The following is a 22,172-nucleotide window of genomic DNA, read 5'->3' as shown; positions in this document are numbered from 1 at the left end:
AGCAAAGCAATTCCCAAAGGTCTGTTATGATCTGGTGGGTCCTACTTGTCGTTGAATAGCGTCAATCAACCTCATTGGTCGTCGTGGGCTATTACATTTAGCCCTGCAATAGCGGACCATTTTTATCTCCGTAAAAGAAAAATTCAGACAGCGAGCAAGGAGCTCCCGCTTCCCTCGCTCTCCTTGTCCTGAAATTTCTCTTTTCATCTTCAAAACTAGACTCAGATGCCTCCCTCATCAACAGACGACCACTTTCAACTCTCAGATACATTGGTTTCAGTTTCAGATCGAACCGAGAAAACCGGTTTTATCCACAGCCGGACCAATTCCTCCTCCTCCTCCTCTATGAACCTCCAATCCTCGCCCAGACAATCACCCCGTTATAATCAACATGGCATGCCTTTTTCTTGGTCAAAATTGTTGGGTTTTTTGTCGGATCAGAAACAGAGGCAGGTAAATAGGACAGTCAAGAGAAAAGGAGGGAGGGTAGAGTGGTACCAAAGAAAGAGAGTGAAAGGACTGGTAACTGTGATTGGATTGCTGGTTTTGTTTTTCATTGTTAATTGGTTAATGCTTTTACGGCTTCAAGATCATCGAATAATTGATCCACAGAATCACTCTTCTCAAGATTCTGCTTCTTCTATTTCAGTTTCCGTTAAGGTATGTGTCAATATTTACTTTTCTGTTTTATTCTAAAGTTTACTGGAAGAAATATTTAGAGAATAATTGCTTGCTTTGCAATTTTATTCAATTACTTTTATAGATAATGTAGGAGTTACTTGTTTTTGCCCCCCTGTTTGAGATTCAATTTAATGGTCTTTATGGGTAGAGAGTGGTTTATGAATACTTTGTTTTGGTTACAAGATATGAATAAATGACAGTGAAAAAGTTTATCCTTTCATATTTGAACTAGCAGACTGAAGAAATTTCCCACCTTTTTCTTTTTGGGAAACTGAAGATGTTAATACTTTTAGCTAAAATTTGTCTCACTACTGAATTTAGCTATAGCATTTCCGGAAAAATGGGAATTTTTTTGTCCTGTTATTTGGAGCCAGGTACTATTTCAAAACTCCAAGCTAAACTAGTATGAAATGAAAGTAAGCAAGCAAGGAACATGACATCTGCTAGTGTGACCTTTGCTGCTAGTGTTAAGCTACTGGTATGACATATGTAGTTCACTAATCCCTTCTTTGAGAAATACTCCTAAATTGTTTCTTCTGTTCATGTAAAATAATTTAAATATTTACATAAAAGAGGATGACATACTTTAATACTCCTAGGGGTAAAACAACAGAGTTGTTAAAGATCCAACCTTTACAACAGTAAAAAGCAAAAAGCCTGATACTGGGGAGGTTCAAACCCTGAATACACGTTCTCAGAATTTATAAAGGGCAGCAATTTCTTTTTAAAGAATTCAAGATGCATATTTATTTATTTTCCCTTGTTAGTTTCTTTGGTTATTTGTTGTTTATATACTTGGAACGTGTGCAGACAGAATGGAGAAAGCCTGGCAAAGGAAAAAAACCACAAAAAGGTACCTATGAAAGGATGTTGGCTTTGGCTGCTCATGCCCTGGCAGAGGTGATTGAATATCAAATCAGTTATCATCTAGTCCGTATCTGTATGGGAAGCTAATTAGTTTCAATCTGTAGGTTTTCTTTCCCTGTGTGGTAACTGATTGCATTTGTGTTATTACAAATGGTGACAGAATAAGCGTGAGCCAAAGGATTTGTGGCAGGAACCATATATCGAGGCCTCTGCTTGGATACCTTGTGCTGATCAACGTAGTTGGGAACCTAGTGGTGACTCTCTATTTCACCCGTCTGTATCTACATTTTCATTTAAGTGTGCATATTGGCTTGAACATGCAACTTGATGTTTGCATTTGCAGGTGTCTGCAAGGCATGTTTATGTGAATATATGTTATGAATATCTTAAAAATGCATGATAAGATGCATATTATGGGTCGTGAAAGCTGTTTCTAACATGATATTTTTTAATCTTACTTTAATAGGGGGAAGTAATGGTTACATTTTGGTCACAGCTAATGGTGGGATGAACCAGCAGAGAGTAGCTGTAAGTAATGCCTTCAACCAATGTTCTTATCTGGCCTAATCTCATAATTTTAGGTGATTCCTCTTTTGCTTCTGAAGGGTTAATATATGTTCTTTTGTTATATGACTCAATTGTTTTCAAAGCAGGTTTGTAATGCTGTTGTTGTTGCTCGGTTGCTGAATTCAACTCTTGTTATTCCTAAGTTTATGTACAGTAGTGTCTGGAGAGATGTGAGGTAATGTGTTTCCTTCTTCTCTACATTCATATATCTCTATTTCTCCACACTTGTGTATTTCGGGAAATAGACTGTTGGTTGTTGGATAAACTATAACTGTCATTATTGCTGCTCTATTGTTATTGCTTGTTCCACTGTTACACTTGAAGGGGTTTCCTTTAATATAAAAAAGTTCTCACTTCAAACAACTGACGTGATCGTAATTTTGTGAATGCTACTTAAAAGGTTGAAGTATTTCTTCTTGTAACTTCTATTCTGTCATGTACTATTTCCATTTATAAATGGCAATGCTTCCTCCCTTTCGCCTCCTCCTCATGTACTATTACATAATTTAGGCAGTACAAGTAATTACCTCTTACATAAAATGATATCATTTAGATGTAAAAGTAATTGACTATGTCAATGTTATATTTCGTAGTCAATTCAGCGATATCTATCAGGAAGAGCATTTTATTAATTACCTGACTCCTGATATTCGGATAGTGAAGGAACTCCCGGAGGAACTACGATCACTAGATTTGGAGGCAATTGGGAGTGTGGTAAGTTTCATAGCTGAGTTAATTTCTGAGCTTTTCAAAAATAAAATTAGTTTTCATTTCATTTAGGTTTTTTGTAATAGTGATATTTCAAATGGTGACCAGGTTACTGATGCAGACATTATGAAAGAGTCCAAGCCAAGTTTTTATTTGAAAAATATTCTCCCTATTTTGCTGAAAAATAGAGTCGTCCATTTCATTGGATTTGGGAACCGGTTGGCATTTGATCCAATACCGTTTCAACTGCAGGTGAATGCTTGTCCTTCATTTCTAGTCCATAACAAGTGATGATATATGCCATTATCTCTTCTCCCCATTTCCTACTTTGCTCTTCCTAATATGGGGACTTCATCTAGAGACTTCGATGCAGATGTAACTTTCACGCACTGCAATTTGTTCCCAAAATACAACAAACTGGCGCTTTGCTGCTCCAAAGATTGCGTAAACGTGCATCTCATCCTGGGCCATTAGATCATTATCTTGTTGGACCTTATGCAGAATCAAATATGAAGGAAAGTGGTGGTCGTTCTGGGAAATCTTCAAAATATCTAGCTCTGCATCTGAGGTTTGAAATTGACATGGTAGCACATTCTTTATGTGAATATGGTGGGGGTGAAGAAGAGAGAAAACTGCTGGAAGCATATCGCGAAATCCATTTCCCTGCATTGACGCTTCTCAAGAAGACAAAAATGTATGCTCTTCTGCCTTTTTTGCTGTTTGTGATTGTACGTATGCATATGCATATATATAGGTTATGAGATGCGGGTAGTCATGTTTACAGTGCATTGGATTGAGAGGTGCCTTTACCACATGCGCATAATCTTTCTGGATTAATCTTATTTTCCTTGAAGTGATGGCAATTTCATATTTTAAGGATGTAAAATTTTTTTCTTCTAACAGAATCATTGAAGAGGACTATGTACTTGTTTGCTATATCATTTGGAAGGGAAAACGTTTACATTAACATTACTTTGTTTTATTTTCTCAGTAAATTGTTTTACTCGTTGCAGACTACCTTCTCCTGCAATGCTCAGGTCAGAAGGCCTATGTCCATTAACTCCTGAAGAAGCAGTCCTTATGCTTGCCGCTCTTGGTTTCACCCGTAAGACACATGTATTTGTGGCTGGTGCAAATATATATGGAGGGCAATCAAGATTGGCTGCTTTAACCAGCTTGTATCCTAAGTTAGTTACTAAAGAGAAATTACTTTCAGCAACCGAACTTGAACCATTTTCAAACTTTTCATCTCAGGTAACAAAATTGCAAATATCTCTTGATTTGTAGTTTAGTTAGCTTTTCTTTTCCATTATATTTAGTGCGTGATGAGCTTATTTCTTCTGCAGCTAGCTGCACTGGACTTCATAGCCTGCACTGCTTCTGATGCATTTGCCATGACAGACTCAGGGAGTCAGTTGTCATCTTTGGTTGCCGGATATCGAACATATTATGGCGGAGGAAGAATGCCAACAATACGGCCAAACAAGCGGAGACTGGCTGCCATCTTCACTAAGAACTCCACCATTGAATGGAAAGTATTCGAGCAAAGAGTTAGGAAAGCAGTTAGACAAACTAAACACGTTTTTGAAAGGCCTGTGGCAAGGAGTGTTTACAGATTTCCACGGTGTAAAGAGTGTATGTGTTTTACAGAATAAAATTATTCTTTTAGCAGAGATAGGAACTAGTGATATTCATAAATTCATTATTATTATTATTTTTTTTTTTCTCTCGTTCATTTCGTTTAAATGAAAGGAGTGGAGAGGCTACTGGGATCCATTCTGGCAAGAGTGAAATGAGATCTACGTATTAGCTGTAGCCGAGAATTTTTCTTCTAACAATAGTAACCAAAAAGGAGAAAGGAATTTTGAAAAGGAAACTTCCAGAAGGCATAGGCTGTTGCAAAGACAAAGGGCTGTAACGGTAATCACCTACTTGTTTTATTTCTGTTTCAAGGGCAAAGCAAACAAAGAAAATTTGTCGCCAGACAGTTTTCCATCCTTGGATTTGCAACAGAAGAAAATTTTCTTTTTATTTTTTATGCTTTCCTTCTCATAAACGAATATTCAGTTCGTATTTAGAAAACACCTGATCTTCTATATAGATCTTAGGTCTGTGACCTTTCGATTTTTCTTTTTTAGTTATATATTTCAGATGAAGTTGCGGTTGAAAGAACCAATAAACTGTTCTTTCTTCTTTCAGTTACACACTCTCTTACTGACAATGAAAGTTTCCTCTTCTAGATTCTCTATAAACCATGTTGGAGACAGAGTCACTGTAGTAACAGCTTATTATATGAAGAAATTTTTGGGCATGCTATCCTATCCTCGCCACCTTGAATGAAAAAAAACAACTTTTTGACATTTTTGTTTTTCTGCCGCCTCCTGGACATAAAGGACATGTGACCTAATGAGTCTCAAGCAAGGGTATGACAGAAGTTGATTTTTTTGTTTTCTAAAAGGCATTATAGCAGTCTACGTAAGCATACCAATATAATAGGCAAAACAAAAGAAAACAAGCTGGAAGGAAGGTCTGAAGCGGATCAAATTGAAATTGTCTAATGTTGGTTGTTACGCTTGAATCGGAAAGTAACGGCGTTTGGCGCTCTTTTGGGCAAAAGGACTCGGTAAATTTAAATTTATTTTACATGCAAACGTAAAGCTTGCACGCTGTAAGACTAAGATTAATGCCCTACATGAAGCCAGGATAAGAATTATTGCCTCTAACGTATTGGATCAAGACAATTAAAAAGAGTATTACTTTTTTTTTTTTTTTTTGGTGAATAGTAAAAGTACTCTTACGACAAATAAGAGTTTTTTTTTTTAATTAGTTTGATAATAGGCAAATCCTAAAATATAAATATTTTGGTCCCACCCGCATTATTTGAATAGGAAAGGAAAGAAATAATGAAAAAAAAGAAAGTAATGCAATTCATTCTTTCTTTTTGTCTCTAATTTGCAGAGACTTTAATTTTATGGGTGAAGGCCAAAAAATAATTCTCTCTTACTAATATAAAACTAATTATAAATATATTTTGATTTTTCTAGAATTTTTAATTATTTATATAATTATTGCTAATTAGCAATAAACCTACTATATAATTCATTTATTTTTTTTAGCATGTATCAGGCTTGCCTTCTCTCTCTCTCTCTCTCTCTCTCTTTTTTTTCTCTTCTTGTCTTTTCTTATTTTATTTTTAATTTATTACAAATTCCACTTTGTATGTCTATTCATTGCAATTTCCACGTCTAACTTTATCATGTTCATTAAAAATTATTATATTATTATTGACAAGTGCTTTTCCGAATTCACCATGTACCGCAACGTTCAAGTTTCCCGACTGCAAAATCATTCAAAAGAAGCATGCCAGTAAAACATCATGTGAAAAATAACTGGTTTATTTCAATTTGCGTTGGCAAATGGTGACACAGGCCGACAGGAGGGGCAAGAACACGTGTAAAGTAAAACCTACTTAGCCTACGAAACCCTGAGAATGACATTCCAAGAAAGATGCAACTACAGGTTCATTCCCAAGGAAGTTGCAGAGCTTGCCCGAGTGACATATGAATCTAACAGAACAGGCAAAAATCCAGCTAACTCCGGTGACAGACCAGTATCATGAGTTTTGCATATCATGGATAATACAATGACAGTTCGTCCTTATAAATGCTGTGCCACAGCATGACAGGGCACCTGTGTGAAAAATACAGCAAAACAAAATTGCTGCCTGGCAGGCTCCTTAAGTTGGCCCTCCAACTTCAACTCGTAATTGCAGCCAACTGCTCAGAAATTGGCAGTCCAGATATCATATAATTGGGGTTGCAAAACATCATGATCTTACAAGTAACTGCGACACAAGTAAAGTTAGATTACTTCTGGAAAAATAAATTAATGAGCAACTGTACTGACTGTCACAAACTCAAAAGATGTCTGCTCAAAACATTAGGTTCACGTCTGAGCCTTGCTGAAAATAAAGCCTCTTTTTTCTGAACAAATTGGTAACAGAATTGATGTCCTAAATCTAGAACAGCTTCATATATAACAAGATACACACATAAATTACTGACGGCCCATAGTTTGAGCAAAGCATGCCACTGTTCTCTGCACTATACATCCCACACAGCATTCTATAAGTTAAATCTGCATGAAGAGCCATGTCTCCCCATGCTATTTGTTAACCCCCCCTAAACGCATTCTACCTCTTCCGTCGCTTCGTTTCTACCTGCAAGTAGAGAGAATATGGTAAAAAGCCAAACTTACAAAAGAACCTCCTGAAAACAAATTGTGCTGACCAAGAACAAGCCTTCCATAATATCCAAAACAAATCCTCTTGTTTCACATTCTGATATCATGACTAATGAAAATCATTCTAATGCCCACATGATATTTTAGAAAATCCGACACTGAGTGAACTGATATTTGATAAAAAATGATGCTTAGGGAAAGAACTCCAAGGTATCAATGAATGATGGGTGCAATACTTGAATCAATCTTGAATACTTAAAATCAGAAAACTGAAGTGCTGACAGTCATCTTTAATGAACTGAGGCAGATAAGCTTGACAGAGCAATTACTAAATACAAAAAGAGGGAAAAAACGGGGCAAAATTGGAAGGTTCACACACAGTAGTGCCATCAAGTTATCAGACAAATATGATACGAGACATGTAAAATAACAGCCATCATACAGAAAGATGGGAACCCAATCCACAGAAGGTTCATATATACAGTCCTTCAGCACTCTTAAGACGTGTTGGGACATGAATGGTGAGAAGGTTCATGGCAGAGGCAGACACCTTAATTAGAAAATCAGCCCATTTGAAATGACATCCATTTCATTAAAACACATGTAAAAACAAGACACACTTTCAAACAGTTTCAAGCTTGTATTCAAGCACAACCAATAAGCAGAAAAATCAATACACAATGTAAAATGTGGATTCAGAAATAAAAATAACTGTTCAAATGAGCTCATTCTAGAAATATACGCCAAAATAGTCGACCAATGATTCTTGGATAATAATCTCTTTTCCTCGAAAACTTGGAGGTGTCTAATCACCTCTGGCATTTGAACAGCCAAAGCATAAATGTCTCACCTTGCCATCAGCTGCTGGTGATGAAGAAAATCCATTCTGTGATCTTTTGAAATCTTCATCTGATGCACATTCAGAGCAGACAAAGTGCTCTAACTTCTTTGCTTCTTCAATGGTCATGCCAACACATGCAGGATGGTACCTACAGAAAACATGTAAAGAATCATGTCAAAATAATGTCGATCTTAAATGGAAAAGAATTTCACATCTCAAAGAGCAGTCTTGACACAAAGAAACATACCAACATAGAATTGGATCATCATAAGCAAAAAGGCCCCAGTATGATGCAAAGTTTCATTGATAAAACTTAACCCAAACAAAAACCAAGTAAAATTGTGGTCTATAAGACAAAACAGAACGGAAAAAACAAGTCTAGAAAGCAACACATCTCTTCAAATGTTACCCTAAGATCAGGTTAAGTACTTAAATTCTATTAAATAATTGTAAGCTCTTTACTACTCTATTGATTCTTTCTTTTTGCTAAAATTCATAAACCAACTACTGTTTGCTTAACATGGGCCCATATACAGAGTTTGATGCTAACAGTCGCCGTACTTTTTCAGATACACACATTCAAAAATGTGTTTAGGAGTATCAGTATATAAAGCATTTCCTTTTCATTCTTTTGGAATAACTAATACTAATCTTCAACTCTTTAAAAGAGAAGGAATGAACTTTACCAATCTTTGCAACCTTCACATTGCACCATAAGATCATCCGGGTTATACGGCATCTCACATTTACAATATCTTCAAGAAAACAAAAGCCAAAACGAATTACATCTTAATCAACAGTAAGCAGATGAAACAAACACATTAGGAGAAACCAGAAAATCAGTAAAACTCACACAGCGACCCGGTCAGGCGTAAAGCCTCCAGTAGCAGCCTTATACTCAAACCTACAATAATAATCCTCAGCCCCAACATTCTCAAGCTTGGTATAGTTCTTAAAAGAGTGAACTATACACTTCCCTTCAATAGTATGAGCACTCTGTACATCATAGTGGTCGGATAAAAAGAGCTCCTTTGCGCCGTGAAACTGCCTGCGACCACCAAGTGCCTCCTCAGGCCGATAATACCACCTCACCCTTACCTTGACATTGTTTCTGCTGTCTGTCTCGATCCCCTCGATTTTGGCAACGTATGGTGGCTTCCCGGTGTCCGATGGTCTCATCAACACGCAATCCCCAACTGCCAAACACCAAAAAATTAAAAAGGCAAGCATTTGTGAAGTACACGAGACAGATATACCCATAGTAAATACATACGTATATGTATAGACATGCATACATGTATGGAACTGTACATGTACCTTTGACAACTTTGTTGGTGCCGCGAATGGTGTAGGAATCGAGTTCTCTTTTGCCAGATTTGGGCTTGGAGATGAGGCCAGGTCTGGTTTTGGCCATGGAAGACGTAAGGTTCTCCTGCTTTGTTAGGATAATGTAAGATTTGAAGAAGATTAGAAATGGGGAATTTGAAGGTTGGAGGGAGAGGAACCCTAGGCACTGGCTCGTCTCATGGAGAGGTAAGAGAGAGAGACAGAGAGAGGAGACAGCGAACTGTGACCCTTGACCTTAGGCTTAGTTACTGTAAATTATATATATATATATATATATTAGTATATGTGTGGTTAATTAATAATAATAAATATGTTCAGTTAGCAATTAGCAGGTACATTTTTGTTTGTTTTATTTTTTAATCTCCTTTTTAGCATTCGAGTTCAATAAAAGCCGAAGCCGTTGATTAGAAAGTCAAAGTTAAATTGATGTTAGAAGGAAAAAAAAATCAATTTACATATTAACACAGTATTTATAATTAATGGCGTAAAACATTGGCAACATTTAACAACAAAATAACACACCCCTTTTTGATTACCATTTTTAAAAAATATTTTTTAACAGCCAAAAAATATTTTTTTTATCACTATTAGAATAGAAAAAACTTTTTAAATCTCCTTGTTATATATAAAAAAAAACTCTGAAATCTAAAAGAGTTACGTATGACAATAATTGTTTTTTAAGGATAAAAATACTTTCAAGTCTTCTCTCTCTTTGACAATTATTAACAATCTCTTTGGACTTGCTTATTTATTCATTTGTCTGGTTAGTTACAAACAAGAAGCAAGCATGACTTTTTTTAATGTAATGCGCTAATTTTGGCTGTACAAGGTTAGCCGAGTCAAATTTATGGCCAAATGGGCATGTTTATCAGCTTAAGCGTATCGTGGACATTTTCCTGAGCTTAGAACACCATAAGCAGTCTCCTAGTAAGAAATCCACATGCAACAGACAAGGGACATACAGGAAGAAGAGATGGCGATGATTAAGACAGTGCACGCCACATGGGCCATCGATCGTCCAAAATTGAAAAGCAAAAAAGAGCATTCAAATTCAATATGTATTTTGAAATGTGAGCGACACGAGATTGAAGTCACCAGTGCCCAAACCCAAACAAAGATAACCAAATTGGGAAGTGGAGTATATTTTTTTGCCTCGAACCATATGCAAAATCTGCATCATGGCGTGCTTAACCTTTCACCAAAATTCAACTGGAAAAATTAAAAATCCTAGTCGATGGACAAAACTAGAACAAGGAAATGGATGCCCAGTTGCAGGTTCCATATTTTTAGCAAAAAAAATGCTACATGTTATTCTGGATAACAAAATGAAGACTTCACTTTATCGATTAATGGGAGTGTGCATCCGTTCAACAATCCTGTTTACAGCATCACGAGACATCACTAGTGTGTCATGCAGCAGGATGCTATAGACATTCAAACCCTGAAAAGAACAGAACAAACTAAGCTCAGAGATGCGATCATGTCTAGCTATACAGGGAATATTGAACATGTAAGCTGAGAAAAAGAAATACAAGGCTTTACGACTATCATGAATAGATGATAGTCAAAGTATTCGCTTGCAAAAGAGAATTCACAAATGAAATTAGGTTTAATTCATTAACCTGCATACACATCAACAATTCAAGAAATTCTAAGAGGCTGTTCCATGCTTTTATCCCAGCAGAGTAAGCTCATTGGGTTTTATACACAGATTGTGGATCAAACACTATCTATTCTAAAATAGATCAAAGATCCAGACCGCATAGTCATTCCATATCCAACTATTATCCAATAAAAGTACAAGGATGAGAATCACAACTTACAATTGATGGTAGTACATTGACATAATGTAGATTTTGTGTAGCCAACTTAAGCTTTTCATTAATGGGCCCACCATCCACCACCAGTAGCTTCTTGGTGTCTTCCATTTGCTTAACACAGTTCACAATATTCTTAGTTTTATGTGTTGGGACCTCCAAATCCTCAAAAACCAGCAGCTGTACATTTATGGTATGTTTTTAAGATTATTACTTCATACATGGATGAAAAAAATTATTTGAATATAGAAGCTTTCGTTAAAGATGAATCTAAAAGATGTAAATTGAAAATGCAAGACAACTACAGTTGTTAAATCTGACAGAATAGTAGTTATGTAACAAGTAACAGCAACAATACAGCCTATAAGGTCTGGTGAGAAAAATGTTGATAATCCAAAGGGAACTGGCATCTCTCCCAAAATATAAAAGCCTCGCATGAGGTCTAAACTGGCATCATAGGTGTAACAAGTAACAATGGCAATGCAGACAATAAAAAGCCTGCTGAGAATGATAATCAAAAACAAGCCAGCATCTGTCCCAAGAACATAAGCCGCTTATACAATGGATAGTAATCAGACAGACTACCTAAAATAAGCTTCTGACCTTTTCACAAGATCAATGCAAAATTAAATAACTGAGAGACAAAGATACATGCCTTTCCTTCTGCTGCACGAGCCGTCAAAGCAATCTTCAGTCCTAGACGCCTAACCTTCTTGTTGCATTTAATAGCATGACTCCGTGGCTTAGGACCATGCATTGCAGCACCACCCCTAAACTGTAACCAAAGCATCAGACATTAACATCTAGCAAAATCACAGGAACAACATATCTCTAAAAAGAACAAGGAAAAAAAAGAGAGGAGAATTGACCACCTGATCACTAAAACAGGCAAAATAGGTTCTATACCTGTGGTCCGCGCAATGTTCCATGCCTTGCTCTACCAGTACCCTTCTGTCGGTACGGTTTTCTCCCAGTCCCACTAACCTCACTGATAGTTTTTGTTGAATGTGTTCCCTGTAGACAGCTCAAATTACATGAGATTACTGATTCCTACTTTACATGTTGCAGATTTCTGTAGTAGAAATTAATTAACATATCCCTATCGTATCTGGAAGTAATAATAATTCATCAGATAGCTTCCTTCAGAAACAGAACTAACAGCTTTTATGAATTATATGCATATGGGACACCCTAAGCCACAAGTGTACCAGAAACTGATTCTCAACAAAACCAAATCTTTTTGTAGCTTTTAATTATGGATGAGCACCACCTGCTGTCGTTTTGCAAGTTGCCACCGCACAACACGATGAACAATATGCTTCTTAATGGGCACGTCAAAAACATCACCAGCCAAAACCATAAATCCCTTGTCCTCGTTGAGAAAATTTGTCACTGGAATTACCAGGTCCTGATAAAGTCCTATATCACAACATAAAATTAATAAACTTTACCAATTTTGGCACATAATAAAAATAAAAGACAGCAGATGAAAGCTAAATCTAGAATGGGTTCAAAGCAAAACAAGGAGTGTGTGCCTTACTAGACATGAGCGAAACGAGAAAACATCACTTTTTATATTCTTCAGGAAAAAAACAGATTTAATATAATAAGTCAGCAAATTGAAACCACACTCAAGAGTCACACCTTAGGTATGCAACATCCAACTGTAGGAAAAGGGAACTTTAATTATTCTACCTTTAACTGTCAATAACATAAGAAAATGGCAGGCATTGACAGTGATTGATAATAGTTCAAGTGAACAATATGTAATCACCATTGTACAAGCACCTTTAAAATAATCAAGAAATAATATGATGTTTTCAGAATATAACAAACTTGATGCATTTTGACACAAAAGGGGGCAAAAGAAATATCTTAAAGTTCATTAGTATCTCATGAACAAAGCTTAAAAGTCTATGCTAAGAAAATAAATTTTCTCTATTACAACATGCTAATACAGATATTAGAAACTTTAAAGTGTACTTTGAGATAAAACTTTTCTACATTGATAAAAATCATAACTAAATGCTGGAAAGCACCATTTATGACGGCAATTCTTAAAGAATCCAAGAAAGCCCCGAAAAAGCATGTAGAAAGACAATCCACAAGCATCTAAAGGCATTACTAGATTGCATGTTGAAAATGATGTTTCAAACATGCAAAGACATTCGTAAAGATAAAAAGAAGTAAAAATAAAAAATAAAAACTCTATTTTCTGGATGTACAGAAGTTTAATCGATGATAATACAGATTCGAGCTTTGCTCATCACTAGGAAGTCGTCTTGAACTTGGAGTCAGCAAGCTTTATCATAGATACAGCTTATATTCACTCTGGTAGATTAAACTAGCATTGTGTTCAGGAATTGCTTATAGATCATCAGCCAAAAGAACAAAATATATCAATCCTTTTCAATATTTGATATTCATAGTTTTCTTTTACAAAAATACTAAATAACTTACCTAGTTCAAATAACACTAGAAGTTTGAGTTATGCTTTTAGCTCAGGAAATGAATATCTCAAGTATATGTCACTAATTTCAATCCATGCAGTGAATCACCTATAACATCATGCCTGTAAAATTGCTCTCTTCCCATACCTATGTTACGCTCTGGTGTTAGCACAGCCTTTGTGGATAACAAATCTGAGGGGAATGCACCATCACTTGATCCAGGAGTCAGAATAGATGTTGAAAAGCTCCGATAAGGGAGAGAAGCTGCTTCACCCTACATTATAACAACATGTAAAATTAGCTGCTTTCTTCGCTAGCAAAAATAAATTCCCCGAGAAATACAGAAAATGATGATAAAGTACCTTGATAAAGCTAGAAGATTCAGCAGGAAATAAGCAACCCCAGGAGACGTGGCCGCAAAAATCTGTCATGAAGGTGTCAAAAAAATTTAAAGGCAGGCAAACACTCGCCAAATATTCCCAGCAAGCAACTCCAAGTTATAGTGCAATAAGAGAGATAGCCCTTACCTTGGGAAGCCTGAAATGAGTGATATGCGAGACATGGAGATTTACAGCGTCCAACTTGTAAGGACCCAAGAGAACGTAAAATCCTTCTCGATATTGACACTGCCATAATCTTACAAGATAGAAAAGATATACCCCACCGATCAAAATAAGGAAGTGTCACACTCACATGATCATCTGTACAAAAGAATACAGCAAAATAAACGCCCACTAAGTGTTCGACAAAATGTCTCGTACAAAGACGAGCAGATGAAGAAAACTGTAAACTGTAAACTGACAAATGATAAGGCAAAGAAAAGAAAAGAAAAGAAGAAACCAAAAACCTTCTCCTGCAGATCAAATTCGAGGAGCAGCTTTCAATCGGTGACTGATAAGCTGATAGGCTGGTTCTTTGATCGGAGGCACTTCAGCCTGTAAAAGAGGAAATTTGCGGCTGAACATACAAAATACCCCGAAGCTTTTTGTTTTTATATTTATTCTCATACTAAAAAAATAAAAGTAAGAAAACTCACTTAAGAATAAAAACAATTACGAGTAGAATAAAAACAATAGAGCTTGCACTGGAAACCGAGATCTCTGAGAGGTCAAAGGGAGAGCGGAGGGAGAGAGACCACGATTAGGGGTTTTTAGGTTATTCTAAAACGGCAACGTTTGAGTGGTTAGAGTGGCTGGTGGTTATTCCAAACTGGGCTTGGTTTAAGTTCAGATGTGGGCCCACCACAGTGATTTTTTTGTGTGAAAAAAAAACTTAGGGGTGCTTGTTACCATTTTATGTTTTTTAATTTTGAAAAACAATATTCTTTTTTTCATTTTTTTAAACTTATTTTTTATATTTTTTATGTAAATTGAAAATCAACACAAAATAAATGAGAAAAATATTCTTTTACGTATATAAAGAATAGTCTGTCTACCCTTGTTTACATCACAAACTGATTTTATTTATTTAATATATAAGTTCATCCTTAAAACAAAATGCAAAAACTTCCCTCAAATGACCAATTTGATCCTTAAAAGCAATGTCCTAATTTGTTTTTTTTATCAGCAAATATAAATCTATTATTATTAAAAAAATACCTGAAGCAAGTCCAAAAAACTCCACTAATCCAGGATTCTACACCCTTACCCAAGCAATGTCTTAATTATAATGGTGGTATTATGAAAGGCATATCGTACCTATAAATTCCCTAACCCATCAATTAATTATAAATGAACTTAATTAGTGCTATTCAATGAAAGTATAACCTTAACCCTGAAAAATTCTGAAACAAGAACGTTGCGAATTTCTCATCAACGCGATGAATGGATACCTTGTTAGCAAGAAAGAAAAAAGAACAACGTTACAAATTTCAAAACTTACTATGTAAATAAGAGAACCACCGGCTGGCCGGCTGGCTCAGCATTCAGTTACATGATATAGATACTACGACATATCATAAATTCCATGTCAGATTATAGGTGTAAATACAAATCCACCTGCATTCCAACAATTAGAATTGCAGTAACATATAAATATAATACTATTTGATTATATATTAATTTATATTTATCCGGTCATCTTCACAGCAATGTAGGAGAGATGTCCATCGGGAAAGGGTTACCAAGAACGTTATCCACGTAATAATGAGGATGCGTAGCATCCATCACTACGAACTGCATATCCTCCGATGGTTTCCAGTGCCGTTTCCTCTGGTTAATGAACCAATTGTTAATTTGCTTCTGGTCCAGGCCTGTGGATTCTGCTAGGGCCAGCTTCTGTGACTCCTGTAATTCACATGCAATACATATTGCTTGCTTCAGCCATTACAACTCATCATACAATTAACATGTCACAACAAATAAAATGATAATACTTTATCTCCTCAGCTCAGAGGCAATCAAACTCGAATGACAATGATGTAAGTTCTATGCCACTACGATGCGTTCTTTATTGTTTAGATATAACATTCACCCAGTTTATCGTGCAAAACCTAAGCTAAGTATCTTTCTCCGTGCCGAATCCACGACCATCTAAGCATTACTTAGCAATTGCAATCCACATGAATGATATATTGCATGTTTTGGCACCATGAATTAGTTGGATGATATATGTACATTAAATATGTAAGCATACCGATGGATAAGGCCATTTGTAATGTCTGCTCCACCAATCCAGTAACTGCTGTCTGGCTTCCTTGGGTAACTTCCCCTTTTTTCTCTTTTTCATGAACTCTTGCTTGAGATTGCCTAAACATCCACTGTACCTGCGAAGAAGCTGACCCTTCAGTTCCTGATCTTCCGCCTGGGGATCTATGAAGTTGTTATTCACATCAACTTCTTCTTCAGATGATCCATTCCTCTCTCCAGCCTCACCACAAGCTATGAAAGCAACATGAAAAAAGGTAAGCACCAGAAAACACTAAACAACTAGTTTTACCATAAGTAGCATTAACAAGTCCCAAACATTCTTCAGTACTAATTTCAGCTTACGATAGTAATGAAATGGCATACTTACCCATAAAGTTCCAGAAAAATAGACCATATACTAAATTATCCCACAACCTCAAGCTTAAATATATTCTAATTGGACCATCATTACTATGCAAACTTTATTGTTTCCCATCATTGAGATTTCTTGCATACTGGAAGTTAGCTGCTTGACATCATAGAGTTCAGTTTCTTTTTTTTTTTTTTTTTTCCCTCTCAATTGGTCTTCATCTTTTTCCTTTTTTGCCTTCTTTTCCCATTTTCGACTATCAAAAATTAGCTTAACTACAATGTCAAAAGATTGAGTGACAAATATTTATTGAAGTTCACATATCAAAAACTAACTCAGATAATGTATAGAAGAAAGATAACTGCAAAATATGATCTACTATATGCTTTTTCTTGACATGTCTCGTTACTACTTTCTTTTCCAATGAAAGCTTACAGTAATCCAACCGATAAAATCAAGCAACAACAATAGACACAAAAACATCGAGGCAAATCATATTGGACCAAGAATCTGATGTCGAAAAAATGCCCCAGTAGTTCATGACACTACCCATCAGCTGATTTCCCCTAATTCTGAGAGGGCAAGGATTTCTTCAGAAATACAGCTAAGATCCATTTCATAGGTTGGCCAATAAGCAAAGTACGAGTATTAAAAAAAAAAAAAAAAAACTAATATAGCTAGCTCTCTACACCGTATTCCTGCACATCCATTAACATTTGTTCATCAATTGGATAAAGATTGCATTAAATTGCTGTCATGGTGCGGTCGAACACACAAGCACTAACCATTTCATTTCTGCTACACCAAAATCGATTTAAATAAGGATTTTTATATTCATGTGAGTCGGAGCTCTTTTAATCACTTGAACATATTTCATGGTGCTTGCAGGAACTATATTATTTAGAACAACAAAATATCATATCTCCTAAAAAGTTAGACTAGGAAATGAAGCAAATACTCGAGATGCTTAGATGTTGCAAATATTTTTTGCTCGCAAACTACAAGACTAATAAATTGCCCTTTTTCTCCAACACCTTCCAATCTGATTAATGATGAGTACCAGCATAATGAACAAGTAATATCCATTATCATTACATACAAACAAAATAAAGCAACATTCCCAAGTAAGGAGAAAATAAATGAGCCCTTGAGAAGTCAGATTGCAATACAAAGGCGTAAAATAAGACTGATGTAATGACTTAAAATCTATCAAATTGATACTAATACACACACACACACACACAGCATGTATTATCTTTCAGACAGCACATTTCACCTTCATCTAACAAACAAATAATGCCATATGCTACATTTATTGAATCGACCTTACATTATAAAAACTGAAATCCACAAATTAATCTTAAGTTTATCACTTTGCTATTTTGATTGATGTTCAAGAAGAAGGCAATAGAAAAGTGGATATGAGCATTTAAAAAGACCAGACGTAAGCAAGCTACAAGCATTCACTTGAATGCAAATATTAATCACAAAGCAGATTGAAGCCTTAAATGAAACAATAATTTAAATAAAGAGGAGGCATTGTTTAACCAATAACAAAAAAGAGAAAAGTTCCTGAAGCATCACACAAGCTTTACAATTGGCAGTTCCATACGTGACTCTATTCCAATTTTCCAATTTTTCCAAGGATTGATGGAAAAATAATGAATATCTCCCCAAAAGAAATGGTCCAATTGAATTTCCATAAGATGTTTCCAAGTGTGGCTGCATGAATCTCTCCAGAGAAGGAATAAAAAAAGCACTCGCTCCTACCTTAGTAAGCACAATGAAATGATTTTCCAGTAACAAGTACGAACTCAAGACAGCAATTTTCTCCGCCAGTTTCTAAATATTTACTGCTCAAGTTGTAAACTTTGTTTGTATAATTCCGTACGGGGAAAAAGTGAATGAAAGTTCCACCTAAAAACCTGTGTCCAGATTTCAAATTTTTTCTGTTTTCTTTCCTTGAATGAAGGTGTGTCGTGTGTCCAAAATCATTCCGATCCTTTATGTATGTCCTCCCGGAAACCCTAAATTTTCAAAGTCATGGGCTGAATAACCAGAATCCCGTTCTCGTCTGATCGATGTTTAGTTTTAACATGTCTATCTTCCCAGCCTTATCAGCTAGATCAATGTATAATAATGGAACGTTTGTATGGAATTGAATATTCAGCTACCAGATATCACATCGGCGACCTCCATAGGGCTGGCAATAGCACGGTACAAGATGGAACAGTGAAAAATATGTCAAGTTCCTTTGAGCAGTATGATACAAGGCTCAATATTAACTTGGCAAAAAACTAATGACAAGATATTTCCTTCTGTTTCCTAAAAAGTGCAAAAAAATGTGTCGGTACCTACCAATATAGCAAGTAGAATTCACGAGAAACCAAGAAAACACATTAAAATACACAAACATCAAGAAGAGAATTAAAGCAAGGAATATTTAACATAACCCTAACACCTCTAACGCAGTTTCAGTTCGCATCAAGAAGAAAGAGGGAACGGACCAAAAAGAAAGTACCCACTTCGGGAAACAACCTCTTCTCTGTTGTTAATTAATCCTTCTTGGAAACAAAGACATGCATGACTGATTATTTTAATGCAAAACATATTTCCATATAAAAAACCCAGGGTTAGAAGATCTAAGAAAACCTACAAGTACACGCATCAAACAGTGTGAGAGAGAGAGATTATTATCACCGGAATTTGGAGAGGAAACAGTAAGGGCTTTGAATTGACACTCAACCCTCTGGAGGAAAAGCATGGCTTCCTTGAAGGGCTTCGAAAGCTCTTGCTCATACTTCGTAAGCATCTCACAGTAAGCCTCCATGAACTGGTCCAGGGCCGGATCTTCACCTACACAGCTCGTGCCAGTCGGGCCCATTGCTGCCGCAGAAGCACAAGCTTCTTCTAGTCGAGCCACCACTTCAGGCGGTGCTCCAACCTGAGGATTTCACACGTGTAATCTGTATGACCAAGAAGAAGGGATAAAAAGAAAAAACAGAGACCAAATATACACCACCAGTGTCTCTATCTTATATTATACTACTCAAAAACATTTTGACCTCTCACTTTCTTGGCACAAAAATTTTCAATTTATAAAGTGAAGAACTCAAAAAGCTTTCGAGTAGGAAAATTTTCTTTGGACAGATCCATAATTTTCAAAGAAACCAAAAAAGCAACTAAAGATTATGACTTGTCTCAAGGGGCTTTGCAACATGAGAATATCTCAATTTGTGTTTTCCACAAAAGGAAGAGATATGCACTATGTTTCCGTATGAGAGAAATAAGTCGCGAGCAAGGGGTACCTGCGCCTACTTACAAACAAAGAGATGGAGATTTAAGGGTTTCGGGTTTTGTCTTATTGGAGAGTGAGCTAAGAATTGTGCTAGGTAGTTTTCACCTTTTGACAGTTGATATAAGCAGCCAAGAGACGATGGTAATGAGGATGAGCCATGATCTTGGCCTTGACAGAAGCAGCAGAGCCATCGTTGCTGTCCATGAAATAACAGCTTGTGTTGGTGTTGGTGGTGGTGGTGGTGGTGTTGTTATGATCGTCAAGAATCATAGAAGAAGCACTACTACTATTACGGTTTTGGTCTTGATGGTTGGTGGGAGGTGGGAGAGGAAGGAATAGGGTATTTGATGATGAGTCTGCATTAGGAGGAGGAGGAGGAGGATGATGATGGTGATGATGGGGATGCGAAGTCATGAGAGGCATCATCATCATAGGACATAGTCCATTACTGTTGTCTCCAAAAGCCATCATGCAAGAAGTGCTATTGGAACCACCCTCCATTATCTCTCTCTTACACATACAACACACACTAGTGTCTTATCCGTTCCTAGTTGTTCGCTTGTGCTTAGCTATATAGCAGTAGTACTAACAATTTTACCCATGATATGTGTCTTTCTTTCTTTGAATCGGGTGTTTCTCTCTCCTACGCAATCTCTTTGTTCTAAAAGATTGTTGTTATATTGTATGTGCAGTGCTCTCCCGAGATTTATGCTTCAACAAACAGCCTTTTTACAGGAAATCCTAAAGAGTGATAGTAGTGGGAGTAGCGAGTGAGTCAGTTTTGTGGGTTTTACACTCTTGGCTAGGTCTGCCAATTAAAGAGTGCTCAGTTTTGCCTTTCCTTGGGGAAATGCATTAGGGCGTTTATCTTTGTGGATTTAAAAGCATTAATCTCAGAATTCTGTTTGTGAGTAGGAGAAAGAGGGGGGAGTTGGAGATGAAAATAGCGGAGAGCGCACGCGCGCGGGGTGAACAGAGAGAGAGAGAGAGAGAGAGGGAAATAGTAGCAGGAGCAGAAGAAGAGGCAGGCGGTGGTGGTTCATAAAATGAAAATGTGTTTGTTATCTTTGAGGCACTGAGGTAAAGCTTTACCTTCCCGATGAAAACTCTCCCCCTCTTTTCTTGCACTGCCACTGATGCACTGCGATTACTGGCAAAGAAAGAAAAGAGAGAGAAACAGAAAGTTTTATAGAGAAGCAAAGTGAGAGAAAGAAAGGAACGATCAAATCGAGGTAAGAAGAGCCCCGGAAGGAAGAAAGAAAGAGGTGATCTGCTGTTATGCAATGGAATAGAGTTATTTGTTTTTTTTTTTTTTTTCTGTGTGGGTGGTGAGGGTTGGGGCTCGGATATCACGGCTCTCTCCCCTGTGCCTGTACAAACCCCTTCACTCTTTTTATTTGTTTATTTCTTTCTTTCTTTCTTTCTCTAGTTATTGGACCTTGGGTAGCAATCTGTCCACTCATTTAATATTCCAAATTTTGTTGTCTTCTTCCACATCTCAACCCAGCCCCAAAACTCACAAACTGATACTGCCATTAATGAGCCTTTTTAATTTTTGCAAATGTTCTTTCTGGTTTCTACTTGGGATACTATTTATTCTTGAAAAAAGGAAATGCTGAAGTACTATAGCGGAGTATTTTTAAAAGAAAAAAAAAATAAATAAATGAGAAATCTTGGGCGCCTGGAAGTGAAAATTAACGCACTGACGAAAATCTTTTCCCAAGATTGAAAATGACTCTCTCAGTCTCACTCTTTCTCTCAAAGGCTCAAAGTTAATAATTATCTTAGTCACAGTCATAGCATCTAATCCATGGCTATTTATTTAGCGTAGGAAAAAAGTGGGTTTAGAAAGCTGATAAAGCTTGTGGGACAGTCCGAATGTCTCTTCTCTTCTCTTCTCTTATTTGAGATTTGAGAGTGTAGTAGAAAACACAGCACCGCACAGCACAGCACAGCACAGCTTAGCTCCAGTCAAGTTGAGCAAATTGTCTCTACTCCCTTGTCTCCCCCTATACTGTCCGCACCAAAAAAATCAATCTTTCACCACTCCCAATTCTAATAACATAGATAGATACTCATCTACCTTGGTACAATCACCCACGCTTAATTATACTGAGTACACCATCTTCTCTAATCACTTCAAAGTTCAATCATATATTTTTATTTAACCTAATAAAAATAAAAATGACTTATCCAAACCAGATATTTGTGTTTTCCATTTCAGGGAATTATTCATAGTCCTCGTACCTAATTATATAGATTGAATATTCACTCTTAATTAGGTTATTTATGACAGTCAAGTTAATTGTTTTTGTAGAATACTCTCCAATTATTTTATCGTTATTATAAATTATGTC

General features: G+C 36.4%; 4 protein-coding genes across 6 annotated transcripts; 1 reads left to right on the top strand and 3 right to left on the bottom strand.

The window, feature by feature from the left end:
• Window positions 1–99: 99 nt before the first annotated feature.
• LOC105649295 (O-fucosyltransferase 15) lies at window positions 100–4,558 on the top strand. 2 transcript variants are annotated; one of them, XM_012235906.4, is made up of 10 exons: window positions 100–660; window positions 1,492–1,611; window positions 1,709–1,802; window positions 2,015–2,076; window positions 2,202–2,290; window positions 2,709–2,829; window positions 2,932–3,075; window positions 3,183–3,517; window positions 3,837–4,077; window positions 4,170–4,558. In XM_012235906.4, exons 1-10 carry the CDS (start codon window positions 226–228, stop codon window positions 4,476–4,478), a joined length of 1,950 nt encoding a protein of 649 aa, XP_012091296.1. In that variant the 5' UTR covers window positions 100–225; the 3' UTR covers window positions 4,479–4,558. The 2 variants fall into 2 exon arrangements, with proteins under 2 accessions (XP_012091296.1, XP_012091297.1); XM_012235907.4 differs by having other exon boundaries at window positions 102–660; window positions 1,492–1,581.
• A 2,126-nt stretch (window positions 4,559–6,684) lies between these two features.
• LOC105649293 (chromatin remodeling protein EBS) lies at window positions 6,685–9,511 on the bottom strand. The gene is made up of 5 exons (XM_012235902.3): window positions 9,224–9,511; window positions 8,760–9,102; window positions 8,593–8,661; window positions 7,916–8,054; window positions 6,685–7,042 (listed from the first exon to the last, which is right to left on the bottom strand). The coding sequence occupies exons 1-5, from the start codon at window positions 9,318–9,320 to the stop codon at window positions 7,016–7,018; spliced, it is 675 nt and encodes a 224-aa protein (XP_012091292.1). The 5' UTR covers window positions 9,321–9,511; the 3' UTR covers window positions 6,685–7,015.
• Window positions 9,512–10,277: 766 nt separating this feature from the next.
• LOC105649292 (Ribosomal protein L4/L1 family) lies at window positions 10,278–14,709 on the bottom strand. 2 transcript variants are annotated; one of them, XM_012235900.4, is made up of 10 exons: window positions 14,557–14,709; window positions 14,368–14,455; window positions 14,048–14,221; window positions 13,883–13,944; window positions 13,668–13,794; window positions 12,341–12,489; window positions 11,977–12,084; window positions 11,726–11,845; window positions 11,077–11,250; window positions 10,278–10,694 (listed from the first exon to the last, which is right to left on the bottom strand). In XM_012235900.4, exons 3-10 carry the CDS (start codon window positions 14,151–14,153, stop codon window positions 10,593–10,595), a joined length of 948 nt encoding a protein of 315 aa, XP_012091290.1. In that variant the 5' UTR covers window positions 14,154–14,221; window positions 14,368–14,455; window positions 14,557–14,709; the 3' UTR covers window positions 10,278–10,592. The 2 variants fall into 2 exon arrangements, with proteins under 2 accessions (XP_012091290.1, XP_020541320.1); XM_020685661.3 differs by lacking the exon at window positions 14,557–14,709 and having other exon boundaries at window positions 14,368–14,540.
• A 672-nt stretch (window positions 14,710–15,381) lies between these two features.
• STM (KNOX/ELK homeobox transcription factor) lies at window positions 15,382–21,050 on the bottom strand. The gene is made up of 4 exons (XM_012235899.4): window positions 19,921–21,050; window positions 19,218–19,461; window positions 16,155–16,399; window positions 15,382–15,805 (listed from the first exon to the last, which is right to left on the bottom strand). Exons 1-4 carry the CDS (start codon window positions 20,332–20,334, stop codon window positions 15,602–15,604), a joined length of 1,107 nt encoding a protein of 368 aa, XP_012091289.1. The 5' UTR covers window positions 20,335–21,050; the 3' UTR covers window positions 15,382–15,601.
• Between the last annotated feature and the right edge of the window lie 1,122 nt (window positions 21,051–22,172).

The sequence above is a fragment of the Jatropha curcas genome, chromosome 11 (assembly GCF_041381405.1).
Source record: "Jatropha curcas cultivar XTBG-Jc1 chromosome 11, XTBG_Jcur_1.0, whole genome shotgun sequence".
NCBI classification, from domain to species: domain Eukaryota; kingdom Viridiplantae; phylum Streptophyta; class Magnoliopsida; order Malpighiales; family Euphorbiaceae; genus Jatropha; species Jatropha curcas.
This window is presented reverse-complemented; position numbering and strand designations above follow the sequence as displayed.

Coding starts and splice junctions, on each gene's coding strand:
- LOC105649293 (XM_012235902.3), bottom strand. CDS start 9,320: ATGGCCAAAACCAGACCTGGCCTCATCTCCAAGCCCAAATCTGGCAAA. Junction 9,103..9,223: donor CACCAACAAAGTTGTCAAAG/GTACATGTACAG, acceptor GGTGTTTGGCAG/TTGGGGATTGCGTGTTGATG. Junction 8,662..8,759: donor ACGCCTGACCGGGTCGCTGT/GTGAGTTTTACT, acceptor GTTTTCTTGAAG/ATATTGTAAATGTGAGATGC.
- LOC105649292 (XM_012235900.4), bottom strand. CDS start 14,153: ATGGCAGTGTCAATATCGAGAAGGATTTTACGTTCTCTTGGGTCCTTA. Junction 13,795..13,882: donor AATCTTCTAGCTTTATCAAG/GTACTTTATCAT, acceptor GTTATAATGTAG/GGTGAAGCAGCTTCTCTCCC. Junction 11,846..11,976: donor GAACATTGCGCGGACCACAG/GTATAGAACCTA, acceptor CTTTGGTTACAG/TTTAGGGGTGGTGCTGCAAT.
- LOC105649295 (XM_012235906.4), top strand. CDS start 226: ATGCCTCCCTCATCAACAGACGACCACTTTCAACTCTCAGATACATTG. Junction 1,803..2,014: donor ACGTAGTTGGGAACCTAGTG/GTGACTCTCTAT, acceptor TTACTTTAATAG/GGGGAAGTAATGGTTACATT. Junction 4,078..4,169: donor TTTCAAACTTTTCATCTCAG/GTAACAAAATTG, acceptor TTTCTTCTGCAG/CTAGCTGCACTGGACTTCAT.
- STM (XM_012235899.4), bottom strand. CDS start 20,334: ATGTGTAAGAGAGAGATAATGGAGGGTGGTTCCAATAGCACTTCTTGC. Junction 16,400..19,217: donor TGTTTCCTCTCCAAATTCCG/GTGATAATAATC, acceptor TTGCTTTCATAG/CTTGTGGTGAGGCTGGAGAG. Junction 15,806..16,154: donor ACAAATGGCCTTATCCATCG/GTATGCTTACAT, acceptor TGTGAATTACAG/GAGTCACAGAAGCTGGCCCT.